At 51.9% G+C, this 19,577-nt stretch overlaps 2 protein-coding genes across 2 annotated transcripts in view; one reads left to right on the top strand and one right to left on the bottom strand.

Annotated features, from left to right (window-relative positions):
• The window catches only part of LOC144246545 (uncharacterized), a 194,152-nt gene extending 175,183 nt beyond the window's left edge, over positions 1-18,969 (top strand). The window contains 1 exon segment of the mRNA XM_077784456.1: positions 17,677-18,969. Coding sequence (XP_077640582.1) covers positions 17,677-18,361 — 685 coding nt within the window. The 3' untranslated portion in view covers positions 18,362-18,969.
• On the bottom strand, positions 1,770-7,223 carry LOC144246398 (tapasin-like). The gene is made up of 7 exons (XM_077783797.1): positions 7,196-7,223; positions 5,879-6,064; positions 4,870-5,094; positions 3,811-4,049; positions 3,205-3,334; positions 2,656-2,994; positions 1,770-1,870 (listed from the first exon to the last, which is right to left on the bottom strand). Exons 1-7 carry the CDS (start codon positions 7,221-7,223, stop codon positions 1,770-1,772), a joined length of 1,248 nt encoding a protein of 415 aa, XP_077639923.1.
• Positions 18,970-19,577: the final 608 nt, after the last annotated feature.

Here is a 19,577-nt window from a genome sequence, read left to right as displayed (position 1 = left end):
ATACTCTTTTTAGCCATTTTTAAGGTGTTTTTAAGTGATAAAGACAAATCAGAAGAAAATTGGGGCCAAACCAAAACCAGAGACCCCTTGAGCATCCTCTGAGCACTGGACAAAACGAACTCAGCAGAAATTAAACTTAACCCTCCATAAAATGCCTTGAGGAAGATTTCCTCTTCCCACAAGTCTCTTGTGATGTGTTCTGGTTTGAAAGTAAAACCAGTGAGAGACTCCAAGTCAGAAATACAATTTATTGGGAAAAGGGGAAAAGGACAAAAATACATGCAATAATACAAAGGGAAAGGCTACTGACAAAGTCAGAATACAACCTGGCCAGCGTGCTGGTAGCAGTCCGAATTGGAAGAGCTGCAGTCCTCTTGGGATGGCAGATGTAGTTGCTGTGTCTTCTCAGAGAACCTGTGGAAAGGCTCCCCTCTGTCTAGAAATCCCCAGTTTTATCCAGGTGGGAATGCCTAGCTCCTTCCCTTGGGCAGAGCATCTCACAATGGGTCATTATGAGTCACGAGGTGTGTCCTTAATCACCTCCTCCTCCTGGACGGTGTTATCTCTGAGTCATGTGGCCAGGCATTGATGGGGCCATTAACAGCAGATAAGGAAAACTGCCCCGAGGCAACTCCTACTCAGATGGTAACAGGAAAATGTTTGGTTTTTTTTCTTCAGTCTTGGACAATATTGGATTGCTTTCTCTGTAATATTGATTAGTTAATAATCAATGAATTATTGATACTGGATCAATTTCTTTGTAATGGTTATTAATTAATAACCAATAATCAATCATGAATATTTGAGTGATTTCTTTGTAATATTGTGAAAAATGCAGATTGAATGATGCGCTGCTATTGACTATTGATAACTCCCTGCCATTGATTTATAATAATCTGCTATTGATTATTTATAACTCCCTTCTATTGATTATTGATAACTCCCTGCTCTTGATTTGGATGTGTGGAGATGAAGGAACAATGGGAATGGAAATCTCCTTTTTTTTCCTTTTTTTCCCCATTTTTTTCTCCTTTTTTTGCCCTTCTCTCTCCCATGACAAAAATGAAGATTTGCTGAAAAATCATTAAAATGGGAAACAGAACTTTTTTAAAATTGCTTTTTTAAAAAAATTCAGTGAACAATTGGAGCTGGGTAATTGGTTCTCTAATGACTTTAAATTCGTGCTTTGGGTTTTTAAATCAATGCTTTAAAAAAGAACCTTAAAATCCAAACTGGAACAAACTCCCCAAGTGTCACCAACCCCCCCGGTGTCCCCAATGTCCCCAAATGTTCCCAAATGTCCCCAAACCTCCCTAAATGTCCCCAAACTCCCCAACATCCCAAAATCTCCAGAAATGTCCGCAGATGTCCCCAAATGTCCCCAGTCCCCACTCAGGATGCATCGGTTTGTGGGGGATGTCACCCCCCCCCACCCCCCGGTTTAATCTGGAAATATTTGGGGACATCTTGGGGACAATGGGGGGACTTTGAGACACTGGGGACATTTGGGAACATTTGGGGACATTGAGACATTGGGGACATTTGGGGACATTGGGGAAGTTTGGGGAGCTTGGGGACATTTGTGGTTGGGGACATTTTTGGGGGGGGTTGGGGACATTTTTGGGGGTTTGGGGACATTGGAGCTGTCACATGAAGAGCCCCCCTGGAGTGAGAGAGAAGAGGAGGGGACACATTGGGACATTGGGGACACCTGGGACATGGGGACATGGAGATGAAGGGGGACACCGGGGACATTGGGGACACCGGTGTCACCTCCCCGCCGAGGGCCACAGGCGCAGGCTGAGCCCCCCTATGACGAAGGCCACCAGGGCCATCCCCGCCATGTCCTCCACACTGGGCATGGTGGCACCTGTGGGGACATTGGGGACACATCACTGACACCCCCAGATGACACCAACACCCCTGGGTGGCACCGAGCCCATCCTGGTGGCACCAGCCACCCCGCAATGTCCCCAGCTCGCTCTTGATGTCCCTTAGGAGATCCCAGCCCTGTCCCCAGTGTCCCCAACCCCATCCCAGCTGTCCCTATCTCCATGCCTGTGTCCCTGACCCTGTCCCCAGTATCCCCAACCCCATCCCAGGTGCCCCCAACCCTGTCCCAGATATCCCCAACCCCTTCCCAGGTGTCTCCAACCCTGTCCCCAGTGTCCACAACTCCATCCCAGGTGTCCCCAACCCTGTCCCCAGTGTCCCCAGGCATCCCTGGTGTCCCAAGACCCTCCAAACCCCGTTCCTAATGTCCCCAAGTGTCCCCAACCCCACTCCTGATGTCCCCAACCCCATCCTGGTGTTCCCAACTCTATCCTCAATGTCCCCAACACCATTCCTGATGTCCCCAACCCCATCCCAGGTGTCCCCAACCCCAGTCTTGGTGTCCCAAGACCCTCCACACCCCATCCCTGATGTCCCCAGTTGTCCCCAACCGCATCCCTGATGTTTTCAAGTCTCCCAAACTCCATCCCTGATGTCCTCAGGTGTCCACAAACCCTGTCCCTGATGTCCCTAATATGCCCAGCTGTGCCCAAACCCTGTCCCTGATGTCCCCAGGTGTCCCCAAACCCCGTCCCTGATGTCCCCAGGTGTCCCCAAACCCCATCCCTGATGTCCCCAGGTGTATCCTCAGGTGTCCCTCACCTGCCACCACCACAGTGACCCGGTGTGGGGTGTCCCACGCCGCATGTGTCACCAGGCAGCTGTAGCTGTCCCCCGGCGCTGCCGCAGCCACGCGCAGCCCCGCGCTGCGGCTGAAGGTGCCGTCGGCCGCGCGCCGGTGCCCGGAGCTCCAGCTGGGCCCCAGGGTGGTCACCGGGCTGTCCCCCGAGGTGTCCCCAGGGCGTGGCCGGGTGTGTCCGTGGGCGCGGTGTTCCCAGCGGATCTCCACGTCCAGCGGGAAGAAGCCGACGGCGTCACAGCGCAGCTCGGCCGGGAGCCCCGGGGACAGCCGGGACGGCAGCAGGGACACCCGGGGAGGGGCTGGGACACGAGACAGTGAGCTGGGGATACTGGGAGGGACTGGGAGGGACTGGGAGGGACTGGGAAGGAACTGGGAGGGACTGGGAGGGAACTGGGAGGGAACTGGGACATACTGGGAGAAGACTGGGACATACTGGGAGGGAACTGGGACATATTGGGAGGGAGTGGGACATACTGGGAGCCCCGGCCCCGCCCATTCCCGGCACTGACCAATCACGTGCAGCCGCAGCACCTGCTGCACCTGCCCGCGGGGCGTGCTCATGGAGCAGACGAAGGCGCCGTCGTCCGACACCGAGAGCGGCGGCAGCTGCAGCGACACCTCCCTGGCGCCCCCCGGCGGCTGGGAGGACCGAGGAAACGTTCGGCCTCAGCGGCGCCCCCCAGTAACCGGGAGGACCATGGCCGTGCCCAAAAACCCCCAAAAAATGCCCCCAAAAACGACCCCCCTAAACACAAAAAATGCTTCCAAGCCCCCCCACAACAAAACCCCCCAAAATCACTCACCGAACCCCCCCAGGACTTCCCAAAAATTTTCCCTGAAAAATGCTCCCAAAACTTTCCAAAAACTGTTCAATGCCCGCAGTGCCCCCTAGCGGCCGGGAGGACCGAGGCTTTCCAGTGCCAGCGGCGCCCCCTGGTGGCCAGGATGACAAAAGCGGTTTCATGCCCCCAGCGCCCCCTAGCGGCCGGGAGGACCGAGGCTGCTCAGTGGCGCCCCATAGTGGCCAAGAGGCGGCCGGGAGCACCCGACACCCCCCGCTCGGTGGCGCCCCCCGCTGTCCCCGCAGGGCTCCGCAGCCCCTCCCCTCCCCTCACCTGCGCGGTGCCGGGGGGGCTCCCCTGGCCCCCCAGGAACAGCAGCACCCCCGGCGCGGCCTCGGTGCGGCGGGCGGCGGCCGAGTCGAAGGCCAGCAGGCGCCGCGTGGCGCCGTGGCGGTGCCGCAGCCACTGCAGCGTGAAGGGCTCGGCCGGGGGCGTGAAGGCGCAGTGCAGCCGCCCCGGCGCCCCCAGCAGCGCCCGCGTCTGCGGCGTCTGCGTGGACACTAACAGGGACACTGAGGGGTGGGACAGGGCGTCAGGGGTGTGGGGACATCGGGGACACTGGGGACATCGGGGATGTGGGGGGATGTCAGAGACATTGTGGGGCGGGACAGGGTAGTCATGGGGTGCGGGGACATCGGGGACACTGGGGACATCGGGGATGTGTGGGGACATCAGGGACATCGGGGATGTGTGGGGACACTAGGGACATCGGGGAGATATCAGGGACACTGCGGGGTGGGGCAGGGCATCACCGGCGGGGGGACACTGGGGACACCAGGGACACCGGGGACATGGGGATAATGGGGGACATGAGGACAATGGCGGGACATCGGGGACAAGGGGACAATGGAGATGTGTGGGATAATGGGGACAATAGGGGGACATCGGGGACATCAGTAGCATCCGGGACATTGGGGAAATGTCCCCGATGCCCCTGATGTCCCCCCATTGTCCCCATTGTCCCCCAGTGGGGGGACATCGGGGACATCAGAGACATTGGGGATAATGGGTGGACATTGGGGACATCAGGGACATCGGGGACATGGGGACAGTGTGGGGGCATCAGGACAGTGGGGTGATGTTGTGCATGTGAGGACAATGGGGACATTGGGATATTGGCATGGGGAACATGGGGTGACACCGGGGACGTTTGGAGCCGTGGGGTGGCAAACACAGAGGTGACAAACACAGAGCTGGCAAACACAGGTGACACAGAAGTGACAGTGACACACGGGTGCCACACACAGGTGACAATGACACAGGTGACCAGGTGCCACACACAGGTGACAGTGACACAGGTGACACACAGAGCTGTCCCCGGTGTCCCCTCACCGTTGAGGAGCGGCGGGTCTCCTCCCCGCTGCTGCAGCAGCACCGTCCCCTCCCCCTCGGGTGTCCCCAGGGCCAGGAGCCACCAACGTGTCCCCAGCCCGGGGTGGCACTGCGGGGACCCCGGGGATGTCCCCGGGGGTGGCAGCAGCGGCGCCGTGGGGCTGAGCTCGCACCGGGGGGGCTGCCGGGAGGGACCCCAAAATTCCCCCAGCACCCCCAAGGGGTCTGCAGGGAAAGGGAAAGAGCAGGGGGTGAGCTGCACCCCAAAATCCCACCAAACACCCCCAAAATTCCATCAAATCCCCCCAAACTCCCCTCAGCACCCCCCAGGGGACTGCAGGAAAAGGAAAAGAGCAGGGGGTGAGCTGCACCCCAAAATCCCATCAAATACCCCCAAAATTCCATCAAATACCCCCAAAATTCCATCAAATACCCCCAAAATCCCCTCAGCACCCCCCAGGGGACTGCAGGAAAAGGGAAAGAGCAGGGGGTGAGCTGCACTCCAAAATCACAGCAAATCCACCCAAAATCCCCCCAAAACCCCCAAAAATCACCCCCAACCCCCCCCCAGGACCCCACAAAAAAACACCAAAAATTTCCCCCAAAATTCCCTTAAAACCCTCCAGGAGTCACCCCAAAACAACCCCAAAAAATGCCCCCAAAACCCCCTAGAATCCCCCAAAAATGCCCCCAAAACATCCACAGAACACCCCAAGAAGCCCCCCAAAATTGCCCTCAAAAATCGCCCCCAAAAACCCCCCAAAATCCCCTGAAAACCGCCCCTGAACCCCCCCAGAAAAACCCCCAAAAGCCCCCAAAACCCCTCAAAATCGCCCCCAAAACCCCCAAAAATCGCCCTCAAAATCGCCCCCAAAACCTCCCAAAATCGCCCCCAACCCCCCCCCAGGACCCCCCAAAATCACTCCCGAACCCCCCCAGGACCCCCCAGAAGCCTTTCCCGCCCCCCCCCAGAACCGCGGGGGTCCCCCTCAACTGGGGGGTCTCGCACCGATGACATCGAAGGCGTTCTGGGGGTCCCGCGGGGGGCCGGGGGCCGGGCGGGCCTCGGGACCCCCCAGAAGCCGGAGCAGGGCCCCGCGGGGGGAGGGGGCGCCGCGCTCGTCCAGCAGGGGGCAGCGCAGGGCGGGGGGGGGGTCCCCAAAAACCGCCACCCCCCCCCAGGCCAGGAACAGCCCTGGGGGTCAAAAATATGGGGCTGGGGGGGCTTGAGGGGGCAAAGAGGGGATGTGGGGGGTCCTAGGGGGATCTGGGGGAATTTGGGGGGGATTTTGGGGGTCTTGGGTGGACAAAGAGGGGTTTTGGGGGGTCCTGGGGGGTTCTGGGAGCGTTTCGGGGGCATTTGAGGGGAGTTTGGCGGAATTTGGGAAGGTTCTAGGGGGCTTTCGGAATCCAGGGGGGGCTCTGGGGACTCCTGGAGAGATTTGGGGGCGTCTTAGGGGGCATTTCGGGGGAGCCTGGGGGGGATCTGGGGGGGTCCTGGGGTGGTTGTGGGGGTCCTGGGGGGCGTTTAGGTGGTCCTGAACAGGTTTTGGGAGGTCCTGGGGGAGTTTTGGGGGAGATTAGGGAGGTCGTGGGGGATTTGGGGGGATCCAGGGGGGGTCCGGAGTGGTTTAGGGGGTCCCGAGGGGGTTTGGGGGGTCCTGGGGGATTTCAAGAGGGCTTCGGGAGATTTGAGGAAGATCCGGGGGGTCCTTGGGGGGATTTAGGGGAGTCCTGGGGGGGTCTGGGGGAAATTCGGGAGTCCTGGGGGATTTCGGGCGGTCCAAGGGGACCTGGGGGGCCTTGGGGGGGGGTTGGGGGGAATTCGGCAGGTCCTGGGGGATTTTGAAGGGTCCTGGGGGGGGTCCGAGAAGGGATCTGGGGGTGCCGGGGTGGGGTATAGGGGGATCTGGGGGCTCCTGGGGGACTTTGGGGGGTTCCTGGGGGATTTTGGGGGGTCGCAAAGGGGTCCTGGACAGGATTTGGGGGGTCTTTGAAGGATTTGGGGGTGCTGGGGGGGGGTCTTGGGGAAGATTTTGGGGTCCCCGGGGAGATTTGAGGCAGGTTTTTTTTTTTTTGGTGGGGGGGGGAGTGCAGGAATTTGGGAAGTTTTGAGTGGGGAATTTTGGGGGTCCCGGTTTCGGGAATGTCCCGAATTTGGGGGTTCCGATTTTTGGGGTTATGGATTTTTGAGGTTTTCCGAAATTTGAGGGGATTTCCCAGGATTTGGGGTTGAGGGGGGGGGGGCGGGGCTCGGATCCGCCGGGATTTGGGGTCGGGGCGGATTTGGGATCCCGATTTTTGGGGTTTTTCGCCCCTTCCTCACCCGCCAGCGCCAGCCGCGCTCCCGCCATCGCTTTCGCTTTCGCTCTGGCCCCGCCCCAAACCCGCCCCAAATCCCCAAACCCGCCCCAAATCCCCAAAACCGCCCCAAATCCCCAAAACCGCCACAAAATTCCCCCCGGGGGCTCCGGCCACGCCCCAAACCCCAAAATTCTCCTCAGGGACCCTGGCAGGACTGAGCCCGTGGCACAGTGACCCACGCTGCAGCACTCGGAGGGGGCTGTGCCCAGGGGATGGACTCCGCTCCGAGAAGTTCCTGGAGAAGTCTCGGCCGGGAGAGAGCGCAGGGTGCAGCAGGGAACGACTCCTGTCCCTGAGCAGAGGGAGAAGCCCCGGGGGATGAGCTGAGCATGGCCCCATTCCCTGTCTCCTGCCCTGCCGGGGGAGGAGGCGCAGCTGGGAGCAGGGAGGCGTGGGGAAAGCTGCATTTAAGGCTCTGCACTGACTTCTCCTGCTCCTGCTCCGAGTCTTTGGAGTTTTCTGCCAGAAATCTCTCCCCTGCCCCACCCACCCACAGGGCTTGGGGCAGGTTTCCCTTTTCGGGGGAAATCAAAGCGAAGCTCTGATGCACTAACGAGGGGCAGGAGAAGTGAGGCTCCTGGGCTTCCCGCAGAGGCGGAGGCACGGGAGGCGCAGGGCCGGGAAAGCCGTGGCGGGAGGCGCGGAGAAGTTTGTTTGTGTGGGCAGCTCAATCCCGGCTCGGCCCGGGCCCGTGCCGGGGCTGTTCCTCATCTCCGGCTTTCCCCTCACGCAGCCCGGGGGCGCCGAGAGCGCGGGGCGAGGCGGGGCCGTGCGCAGAGCCCGCCCCGAGCTCGCTGCCATTGGCCGCCGGTGCCGTCAGTCGCGGTCGCGGCGCGCTGATTGGTGGGAGCGGGGCGCGGCGCGGCCCCGGCGGCGGGCTGAGGGCGGCCGTGGCCGCGCAGCGCCGCCATTGGCCGAGCGGCTGCGCGGGCCCGGCAGCGGCGGCAGCGGCCGGAGCGCGGTGAGGCGGCGGCGGCGGAGCTCGGAGGCGGCCCCGGCGCAGGTGGGAGCCGCGCCGGGCTCTGCGGGGGCTCGGGGCCGGCTGCGGGCGGAGGGGGCGGCAGGGGGCTCCGGCGGCTCGCCGGTGCCGTGTCCGGCCCGTGCCGGCCCCGGGCTGAGGGCGCTGCGGGAGCGGCTGCCCGCGGTCTCCTTCCCGCCGGGGCCGGGCAGGAGCCGCTGCCGGAGCAGCGCTGGCTCGGCCCGGCTGCTGTGGGTAGGACAGAGGGGCTGCCCCGCGGCCGGGAGCGGGCGGGGAAATTCCCGTCGCCGGAGGTTCGTGTGCCCGGCGGAGAGCGAGGAGTCCTGTCAAAGTGACTTTATTGCCGAGCAGGGGCAGAGGCCGTGGGGCATTTGCCGTGCGCTCTCTGCCGTGGCTGTAGTCCGCAGCCTCCTTTTTATCCTCATTTTCCCGGCCGATCTCCCTCTGCCTTTGCCCACCGGCTGAGTTCCTTGGAAGGTTCCGACTTCCCGATGCGCCTGCTGCCTGTCCTCGTTAATGTGCACCCTCCTTTTGTAGAACAGCCGATATTCATGGCTCTGTTAAGTCTTTGTTCTTCTCCTCGAAGTTCGGGAATGTAGCGGGACTTTGAGCAGCTCTCTGGGTCAATTTGAAACATTTATTGGAATTGGTGGTTTCTCCCCTTATCTACAAGTGCCCGGCCCTATCTCCACGCAGATTCACTCCTTGACTCTGTTTTGTCCTTCCCGGGTCCTCTTTGGTTTTGGGATTATTCTCGGTGCCCTCATTCCCTGTCCTTTTGTAGCCGTTTGTGGATCAGGAGGCCTGGCTGCCACCTGCATGCCCTGGCTCAGCTGCTGGATGAGCTGCACTGCCAAGGTGTGGAGCATGGTAAAAAGATGAGAGTTGCTGCAGCACAGAAGAGGAGAAGCAGCATTCGTTTAACCCCTGGTGTGCTGGGGAGCCAGGAAACCGTGTCCCATTCCCATCCTTTCCATGTTTGGACCAATACATAAACTGCTCTCCTATTTCCTTTCTTATCTTTTTTAGCAGTTTTCTCGTCATCTCTTTGCCAACAGCAGTTTGAGCCATTTAGTTTTCCACAAACTCCTCCTTTTTCTGTTCACAGATAATCTGATCCCATTCTCTGGTGAAATGTTGTGTTCCTCGTTTCAGTGGCTTGGTCGGCAGGAAGGTCAGGAGCTGGAGCTGTCTGGTTGGTTCTTATTCTGAGGACAGCTTGTAATGTAATGATGCCATTGAAATGATAAATGGGTTCTCTGTCTCCTGATATGAATTTGTGAGAAACGCCAATCACTTGGTTTTTAAAATGTTAGAAGTTTAATACTAGTAAAATGGTTATAAAAGTAGGAATACAATTAGACTAATAAAAATTTAGAGTTAGGACAATTGCAAGACATTAAAAAGCAAAGACTTGCAGATGTCCGGATGCTCTCTTGGGCACTTAAGCCACAACAACCATACCTTGTGAATAAAGGAATCACCCCTAAAAAAATACACTGTTGCATATTCTTATATCCTTCATGGTTATGCATACATTTTATTTAAAACAAGTAACTCTGCCTGTTGTATGTCAGCTGTTTTTTTTAATCCCCACGGCATGCTCCAGTCTGAGCATGGCCTGAAGTAATTAACTTCTTCTAGTAAGAAATCCATAAATTGCTCTTCTCTGGAGAATTTAGGTGTTCCTTGAGCGAATTTAGGTGTTCTCATTCCTTAACCCCCCCCCACACACACACACATGCATGTTTTCTCTTTTAACTACTAAAGCTTCATTTTATCTACAAAGCTACGTTTACCATACTATTAAGATGTTCATACAGCACAAGTTATCATTATAACATAATACATGTAGTAACTATCTGCACAGAGCCATATAACATGCATTTTTCACAAAATCATTTTGGTTCCCAGGGGCTGGTCCATGGTGTTGTAGGATTTGTTCTGGTGGCCATTCATCTTTTCCCCATGTTTGGGCGCTCCCTCAAGCTGGGGCTGCATCAATTGACCATTTTTTTTCTTAGTCCTTCATCATATACTTGAATTCCAACTGATTTCCCTGAACTTGTTATAGCAAAACCCCCAGTGCTCTGATACACCCTGTACAGCACAGACAGTGACAGCAGATGTTGGAGTGGGCAGAGGGATGATCCCCCCCTTATTTTAGTGAAGTTTTCCCAACATTCTCCATTTGCTGTTTCCCTTTGCAGCTTCAGCCATTTCTGTTGCAGAGTCAGAGATCCTCAGCATGGGCTCTGCCTTCAGCTGTGCAGATTCCATCTGTGCAAGCAGGCAGAGCTTGGGGTGAGGGGCAGAGGGAATCAGCCAATTCCTGCCCCAGGCAAGAAGAGCCAGGTACATTGTCCCACTTTGCCCCAGCGGTGTTAATTTGCATTTCTGAAGCTCCTCCTGGGTGCCTGGAATGCAGCTTCTCTTCCTCAGCAGCCTTCAGCAGCCTCAGTTGTGCACCCCCCACAATCTACTGCTTTTTTGTTTTCCTTCAAATCATCTATTTATTGTTCATGAGTTAAAGGGTCACCTTTAAATCTCATCTAGTTTTGAAAATTTTGAAAAACTCTAATCACTTGGTTTTTAAAATTTTAAAAGTTTAATAATAATAAAATGGTTATAAAAATAATAATACAATTAGAGTTAGGACAATTACAAGACAAAAAGAGCAAAGAATTACGGATGTCCAGATGCTCTCGGACCCTAAGTCAAGAAAAGCATGACTTGTGAACAAAGGAATCACCCTTAAACAAAGACACTTGTTGCATATTCATACATCCTTCATCGTTATGCATACATTCTGTTCTAAACAAGAAACTCTGTTATATGTCAGCTGTTCCCTTTAATCCCCTGGCATCTTCAAGTCTGAGCAAGGCCTGAAGAAATTAGCTTCTCCTGATCAGAAGCCATAAATTCCTCTCCTTTGGAAGATTTAGGTGTTCTTCGAAGGGAGCATCTCATTCCTAAAAAGAAAACTCCCCCCACATACATTGTCTCTATTTTAACATAATGTTGTAACCTAAAACTACACTTAACACAATATGTAAGGGAATTAATACAGCATAACTTTCTAACATTACACATATAATATTCATTGTAACATTTGTGAAAAGCCAATCATAAATATGCATTTTTCACAATCCCACCTCTTACTGCGCAAGCCAAATGATTTATAAAGAATATTTCCTGTCCTCCTGCGTTCTTTGGACTCTGTTGGTAATCAAATAAAACATGGGATTAAACAAAGAAGAAATATCAAAACACTTGTAACACATAAAAGGAAGAATCCTAATTTCTTCCACCATCCCATTCTCAATACATTACCCCACCTGCTAGTTTTTAACGTTATTTTCCCATTTTTGGACTGATACCTGGGTCATAATTTTTTTCTGATATCCTTTGTTTTTTCCAGGATGGCATCCTCATTGCCATCTATTTTCAACAATCTGTACACCCCATTCTTTAGCCAATAACTAGCGTAAAGCCAACATATTTTAATGCACTGCAGGTGATGTTTGGCTTTGCAGACTCCATATTAATTCCAATGCCTGAGCAGCTTTGTTTATTATCTTCTCTATAACTGCTTGGAGTCATTTAATATGACTCAGGATATAATTTGGGGTTAACACAGAGCTAGACTGCTGTGCTTGTTTTACCTTTTTTTTTTACTAACTGTCTCTTTACCAAATCTTGGACTATATTTCTAAGATCAAATGTAAAACAAATCCATCTCTCTCCTTTTGGACATTCCATGCCCCAAGTATTACTACTTTTTCCTAAGTTCTTTGTAATGTGATAATTTTCCCCCTTTTTCCTGCAGGTACTTAATTTGGATGGGTTATAACAGTGCCTGTTGACATGGGTGTGTGTGACAAAAAGGAACTTTGGTTTCTTTCCATGTGATACTTTCTGTAGCATTTGTGACACGATCTTGCTGCTATCTCAGAAGGGAGAAGACAACAAATGAGAGACAGAAACAGGAATGACAGAGGTCTGGCGTGGCTTATACCCCCACCTCCCCTGCCTGTGGGGCTGCTGCCCACAGCAGGTACGTGTGATCTTCTTGCTGCTGAGTTCAGTGCTCAATCCAGGCTTACCCTCTGTTTCCCTTGTCACTCCTTTTTTACTCATTTCCAGGCAAATTGTTTTTGACACCTTTTAACTGTGGTTTTCCACCATTCCTCAGGTATCTCTCAGTCCACAGGCATTGATAATCCCCATCTACAAAAGCAATTTATTACTTCAGTTTTTGAGGTCTTTCTGTATAGGGGATTGATTCAGTACTCAATACTTCTTGCCATGAGAACATAGATTTTGTGAGCTACAATGCCAATTATTCTCATAATTTAAACATTCACTTATAACCCAGCTGCCATGTCCAATATGGGGATGAATCAAATAAAGTATACAGCATAGTATTAATGGCAATTTCCCTTCTTGCCTGTACAAACCACAGGCTAAGGCCAGACTATCAGAACTCTTTGACTCAAACACTCCCGATCCTCCTGTTTGAAGTGGCAGTGTTCCTCTGCCAAGGAGGTGTCGGAGGCGTCTCAGGGCTTATTCAGGCAGGGCTTAGAACCAGTGATGCAAGCTTTGCCTTATTTCTCAGTTAGGTGTTATTCTTTGTACCTGCCTTGGGTCATTTGGGTCTTCCCAAACCATTACCACCCAGTCCTGGTTGAAAGTCAATTTGGTATCACCTGGTTTAGATGTGATAGTCCATTCCTCACGTTTCTTCACAAATTCTTTTATTTTGCTGGCATGAATTCACCCTCTTTTCCATGGTTGGGATTGCTGCTTTAGTAGTACCTGGAAAGGACTTCTTAATAACAGTGTTAAAAGAAAAACAATACTGCATTAACTTTCACCATTAGTTTTCTTCAAAACTTTCTGGGTTTAACTAAAAACTTTTTCTGTAGCTGCTTCTTCTTCTTGTATCCAGCTGTGCTAATTGCTGCAGAGGCCAATTCTTCTTCTTGTGAGCTATAATTAGTTAAATAAAAAAAGACTAGCCCAAATTTAACACAAGATGTATCACATCTCTTGGTTTTTTGCTTTTTAGGCAACATCCAACTGTTTTAGTCTTACAGACCCATTCTTCAGAACAAAAGCCTCCTTTCCTTAACAACAAAAATCAGAAGGAAAAAAAAGAAGTCTTGTTTAAAAAAATAAAGCACATTGTGAGAGTCAGCTATCTCTGCTTTGATCTTATCTCTATTGGTGGTCCAGCTCTCCCTCTTTTTCACAGCTTTGCCTTTGACTGTACTTCCTCACTCCCCTCCCCTTGTTGTCACTCTGTCTAGCAGGAATGGGGGAGAACTTACAAATAGCGACAGTATGGGGACTTTGGGGTGTATTTCGCTCTTTCTCTTTCTCTCTCTTTCCCTTTCTCTCTCTTTCTCTTTTTCTCTCTTCTTCTCTCTTCTCCCTTTCTCTCTCTTTCGCTCTCTTTTTCTCTTTTCACATTTCAACATCCACATTCCAATATCAGTCCACTTTCTAACATTAGTCCTACATCCTGGAGAGGTGAGTCTGCCAATCACCTCTCCCTCCTTTTTCAACTTCCTTACAAATTTAATTAGTTTTGTTATGTGTGTTCTGCAGGCCTTTAATTCACGGCACCCTCCACCAAGGGCTACCAGCTACCCACAGCTGACAGTGCTAAAACTAAAGACTTATTTTGCTGTCACAATTTTCCATTCACAAGCTTGAAAGGGTTGTAGGAACAAGGTAAACAAAAACTTACTTCTGAAGTGATCTTGCCTGCAATAAAAAATTTAAGGCAATGCTTGTTAGTGCAATATAATTTGCAAAGAAGCCAAGGTTTGATTTGGGAAGGGCATCTGAGGACACAGAGCATGAGTTTTACAAATCTATAATTTGAAGAGGGAATAGACAAAATGTGGATACAGTGGGGGAGACAGCAAGTAAGGAATTTATCTCTGCAATACTCTCTTTTTGACTGCCAGGAGACACTCTCTGAAGAGGTTCTTACAGTACAAACAATAACTGGATGGGAAGAGGCACTCTTGAATTTAAGCTTTGGTGTCAAAATAGGAAACTGCCCCTGAGCACTGCAGTGCTGGAGCACCCTGCCTGCAAACTCACCAGAGGCAAGCCACTGCTGCCACGCTGCAGGGCTGCCTGCAGCACAGAGGGAACCATGGCCAAGCCCTCCCTGCAGGCCTGGGTAATCCACACAAGGAATCACAATTGCTTCATAGCTCTCTAACTCATTCAAGAAATAGGAAACTGTAGTAAACAGAGATCTCCCTCACCATCTTTTTCATATGTGTGTGTCACACACCCACTGTGATGCTGGAAGTAACAAATTGTTTACATTAGAAGATACTGAACCTTTTTCTTCATCTAGCTTTGTAGTTTCCCTTTTCTATATGTAGCCACCTCCCATTGTGGGAAAAAATGAGCCCTATTTTTTTACAAGTGTTTTGTATGCACAATTTTATTTGCTCTTCTAGATACACTGCAAGTAGTTAGCACTTCCAGAAAAACCAGCAAACAAGCAAAACAAAAAAACTAAGAAAGCAAAACACATTTGGGTACATGAAAAAGGACTGGTTGGAAGGAAAATTGTTTCTCATTGATCTACCAAGCGGTTGGTGTTACCTTTAGTTTAACTTTACACACTGAGAACACTTGATTGAACAGCCTGCATTGACTCAAATTAATAGCAGGTTTTGCTATGTCACAGCTGTAAACTAGTTTTTCAATCCTAGAGTACAGTAAGTTATGTATTTCAAGATAAAAATCACAATGCAAATTGGAAGAAATTTAGTACTGCATGAGGTGTGCACACAATTAATTTACCTCTAGAAGTCAGTTTATGACTTTCCTCTACTAGGATTGCAGTAGCTGCTATAGCTTGAATGCACACTGGCCAGCCTTGATTTACTGGATCCCACATCTTTGATAAATAAGCCACGGGTCTCTTTACTCCTCCCCACTCTTGAAACAAAACCCTATGAGCTACCCCCTTTTTTTCATTTACATATAAATGAAAGGGTTTTGCTAGTGAAGGTAAGCTTAAAGTTTATATTGGGGCTAGTTTTAACTTCTTTTTTCTTAATTTTTCATTTTCCTTTTTGATCCATTTTATATCATCTCCCTCTGTCATTTTTTTTTATTCAAAAATTTTACTGTCTGTGTATATCCTTCAATCGACAATCTATAATATCCCAATAATCTGAGTATCTTTCTGATTTCCCCCTTTAAAGAGGGAGGGGGAAGGGATAGAATCCCTGTGTTTCAGTCTGGGTTGAGCTTCCAACTACCCTTACTAAGCAAGTGTCCAAGATATTTTACCTCTGATTCTACAAATTGCAGCTTCCCTTTTGATACCCTTAATCCTTTTTCCCCAAGAAAATTCAAAAGCTTTATAGTAGCCTCTCTAACTTCAGCTTCAGCTTCCCCAGAAAGTAAAAGATTATCCACATATTGGATAATTTGTATTTCAGGGGGAGTGGGGAAAGTTTGTAGTATTGTTTCTAAAGCTTGTCCAAATAAGTTTGGGGATTCTGTAAGCCCCTGTGGTAGTTTTGTCCATCTTAATTGCTGTTTTCTCCAGTTAGTGGGTCCTCCCATTCAAAAGCAAAGATAACTTGCTCTCCTGGGCTAATGGGCAAGCCCAAAAGGCATCTTTAAGGTCCACTACACTAAACCACTGATGCTGGGGAGGAACTTTACTGAAAAGAGTATAAGGATTTGGTACCACTGGATAGCGGGTCTGAGTTCTTTGTTAACCTCCCTTAAGTCTTGTACCAGTCTATAGCTCCCGTCAGGCTTCTTTACTGGGAGTATTGGGGTATTATGGGGAGACATACAAGGTTCTAATGTCCATCCTTTATTAGTCCTTCTATTACTGGCTTTAAACATTCCCGTCCTTCTAAAGGTACAGGATACTGCCGTACATGTATGGGACAATTTTTTTTTCCTCAGTTGTAATCTTTATGGGGTCAATATTTAATCTTCCCCTATTTCCCTCCCCAGCCCAAACTTCCTTGTTAATTCTTCTTCCATCCTCCTGGCCTAGTTTTAAAAGTCTAGCTGTCATCTTCCCATCTTCTGGAACAACCCCTATTCCTAATTTCACCTGTAAATCTTGTCCCAATAAATTGCTACCTGCCCCTGGGACCAAGAAAACATCCCTCATCCAAAATTTAGTTTCTCCCTCTATTACCACATTTTTAATAACGGGTACTGTGAAACTCTCTCCTTTTGCTCCTGTTACTATTACGGTATCTTTGCTTACACTATAACCTTTTGGAATATTTAACATAAAGGTTCTTTTTGCCCCTGTGTCTACCACAAATTCCAATTCTTCTTCTTGGGGACCCACTCTTAAAATTATCTCAGCATTCCCCACCTGGACCCCACCTGCGCCCCCCCCTCGGCCCCATGGCCCCGCAAGGGGAATTTGGGGAGGTGGGAGTGGGGCAGCGCCAAGGCCGGGCCCCCCGCGCTGTCCTGGCGGGAGCGGCTGCAGTGGGGACCGAGTGCGGGCGGGAGCGGCCGAGAGCCCAGCGCTGCCCCAGCCCGACCTGCCCCAGCTCCATCCCTGCCCCTGCGCTGGGATGCTGTGGGTCTGGGGGGAAGAGGGAGCCGGCAGTGGGTGCTGGGCCTGGGGGCAGGAGGAGAAGGGAAGGAGAAGCAGGCTTGAGGAACAGAATGGTCAAAGGATGCAAGTGGCAGGAGAGGGTGGGATTGTGCCAGAGAAGGAGGAATAGCAGGAGGAAGAGGAGTGTGAGGAAGAGTAGAGACACAAGAGGAGGAGGAGGAGGAGCAGAAAGAGGAAGCAGCAGAAGGTTCCACCCCTCCCTGTGTCTGCAGCCTCCCCCCAGCCCCAGGAGTGGTGCTCCCCCCACATGCAGCAGGTAACTGTGGAGCGGGATCCACGATTTTCATGGGGTGAATCTTGGTGTTTCTGAGCTTTCTTGGGCTAAATGTTGGTGCTTTGGTTTTATGTGGCAGCTGAATCTTTATCTTTTGAAGGAGGTTTTTGCTGAGTGGTGATGTTCAGGGAGTTTTTGATTTGTGTCTTGAAGTTTGTGGGATTTTTGGGCTGAATCTTGGTGTTTTGGAGGTTCTTACAGACACAGGATTCCCAATGACTTCCTGAGATGAACTTGGGCAAGGAGGAACCTCCAGTCCAAGGAGCTCTTCTCTTGTTTTTCCCTCAAACCAGGATTTGTCATTGCCAGGGCGTGGCTGGATGGAGGAGGAGGAAAAGTCCCGGAGATGCTGCAGGAGGAGGAGCTGCAAACCCAGCCCAGGGAGCTGCAGGGAGGAAAGAGCCCCCTGAGCCAGGAAGGCGGGCGGAGATCCAGGCGGAGCTCGGAGCTGGTGGAGAAGCCTCATGGCAGGGAGAAGCCCCACAAGTGCTTGGAATGTGGGAAGGGTTTCAGCCAGAGCTCCACCCTGATCTATCACCAGAGGATCCACACTGGGGAACGGCCCTATGAGTGCTTGGAATGTGGGAAGGGTTTCAGCCGGAGCTCCCACCTGATCCGGCACCAGAGGATCCACACTGGGGAACGGCCCTTCGAGTGTGGGAAATGTGGGAAGAGGTTTCGGACCAGCTCTGATGTCCTCAAACATGAGCGGATTCACACAGAGGAGAGGCCCTACCGCTGCCCCAACTGCGGGATGGGCTTCAACCGCAACTCCAGCCTCACTGAACACCGGAGCATCCACACCGGGGAGAGGCCCTACGAGTGTGGGAAGTGTGGGAAGGGCTTCAGACACAGGTCTAGTCTGATCAAGCACCAGGTGATCCACACTGGGGAACGGCCCTATGAGTGCTTGGAATGTGGGAAGAGCTTTGGGTGGAGCTCTGCCCTGAGAATACACCAACGCTTCCACACTGGGGAGAGGCCCTACGAGTGTCCCCAGTGTGGGAAGAGGTTTCGGACCAGCTCCAGTGTCCTTCTACATGAACGGATTCACACAGAGGAGAGGCCCTTCCGCTGCCCCAACTGTGGGAAGGGCTTCAAACACAACTCCAGCCGCATCAGGCACCGGCGCATCCACACTGGGGAGAGGCCCTACGAGTGTGGGAAGTGTGGGAAGAGCTTCTCACAGAGCTTTCACTTGACCCAGCACCAAAGGAGGCACCACTAAAGGAAGCCCTGTGAGTGCCCCGCGTGAGGGAAGAGCTTGGAGTGAGGGAAGAGCTTGGTGTGCTGCTGCAGCTCCATACCTCATGGGAGGATCAGGGCTGGATGATCCCCAGTGAACCCCATTGGGCAGAGCCCTGGTGCCCCCATATAGGGAATAAAACAGAGAGTAAAGCAATGGAGCTGATAAAGGGGCCCGATATCTGAGGCCTGACTGAGCAGAAACTGTGGGAAACACAGACAGTTTAAGTCTCCCTGGGCAAGAAGAGGGGACAGTGGGGGGTGTTGCTATCATGCTGGCGTGGTAGTGTGGAGGAAGGGTTTTAGAAAGGTCTTGGGAATGGGAAACTGAGGAAAATATACATTTTTGTATGCCCCATTGTTTTTGGAAAGTTTTGCTTCAGCATTTCTCTGTGAACCCCCTTCTCCCCACCCCTGAGCAGTTCCCATTTGACCTGACCCCTGGGTTGATTCTGATGCGCCTAAGCTGGACACTGTCTCCATTGTTTAGACCTTATCTCTTAATTTTGCTATATAAAACTGTATCTGGGCAGTAGCCCGGGGTCTTTGGTCCCTGCAACCGTTCAGGCAATACAATCTCTCTGGACTGTATACCACTGACCTCTCTTCGTCTCTTTATCTCCATCCCTAGCGGCGACCGAGGCACGCTGCCGCTTGGACTGTGCTAACCCAGCCGCTGCCTGGTAAGCCCAGGGCAGCGGGACCACGACAAAACCCCGGCCCCTGGAGGGGACAGCTAGCCGGAGGGTCCTGGGGGGCCGGGGAGGGACGGGGGACAGCTTCAAGTGACCCCCAAAAGCCGCAGGAGGTGGCAGGGGTGTGACAGAGGGGATGAGGGGGTGAGAAAGGGACAGAAGGGACATCAGAGTGTGGGAAACCACAGACTGAGGTATTGTTTATTAAGATATATATAAATAAGTTAGGAAACGGATTTGTGAGAAATCACAGACTGAGGATAGGAAACGGAGGGTGAGAAAATACAGACTGCTTACAGACTAAGGTATTGATTAGGAAACGAGGATACGCAAATAGCCTGCGGACACAACATTTGCAAGATAAGGAAACCAAACACACCTGGGGACTGATGATACAAGATAAAGATAACCTCCATTACTCACCGACTGCTTACGTAAACAAAAGGAAACTGCAAGCTTAAACAAAGGAGACCCCTCGGGAATTCATTGAAAGAACGGGATAAA

This window comes from Lonchura striata, chromosome 6 (genome assembly GCF_046129695.1).
Source record: "Lonchura striata isolate bLonStr1 chromosome 6, bLonStr1.mat, whole genome shotgun sequence".
Lineage (NCBI taxonomy): Eukaryota > Metazoa > Chordata > Aves > Passeriformes > Estrildidae > Lonchura > Lonchura striata.
Note: the sequence above shows the minus strand (reverse complement) of the source record. Positions and strands in the feature narration are given on the sequence as shown.

Bases quoted from the DNA above. Each gene is read 5' to 3' on its own strand.
- LOC144246398 (XM_077783797.1), bottom strand. From the start codon at position 7,223: ATGGCGGGAGCGCGGCTGGCGCTGGCGG. The intron at 6,065-7,195 runs GTGAGGAAGGGG...TTTGACCCCCAG, and splicing joins AGCGCGGCTGGCGCTGGCGG to GGCTGTTCCTGGCCTGGGGG. The intron at 1,871-2,655 runs GTGAGGGACACC...ATGTCCCCACAG, and splicing joins GGTCACTGTGGTGGTGGCAG to GTGCCACCATGCCCAGTGTG.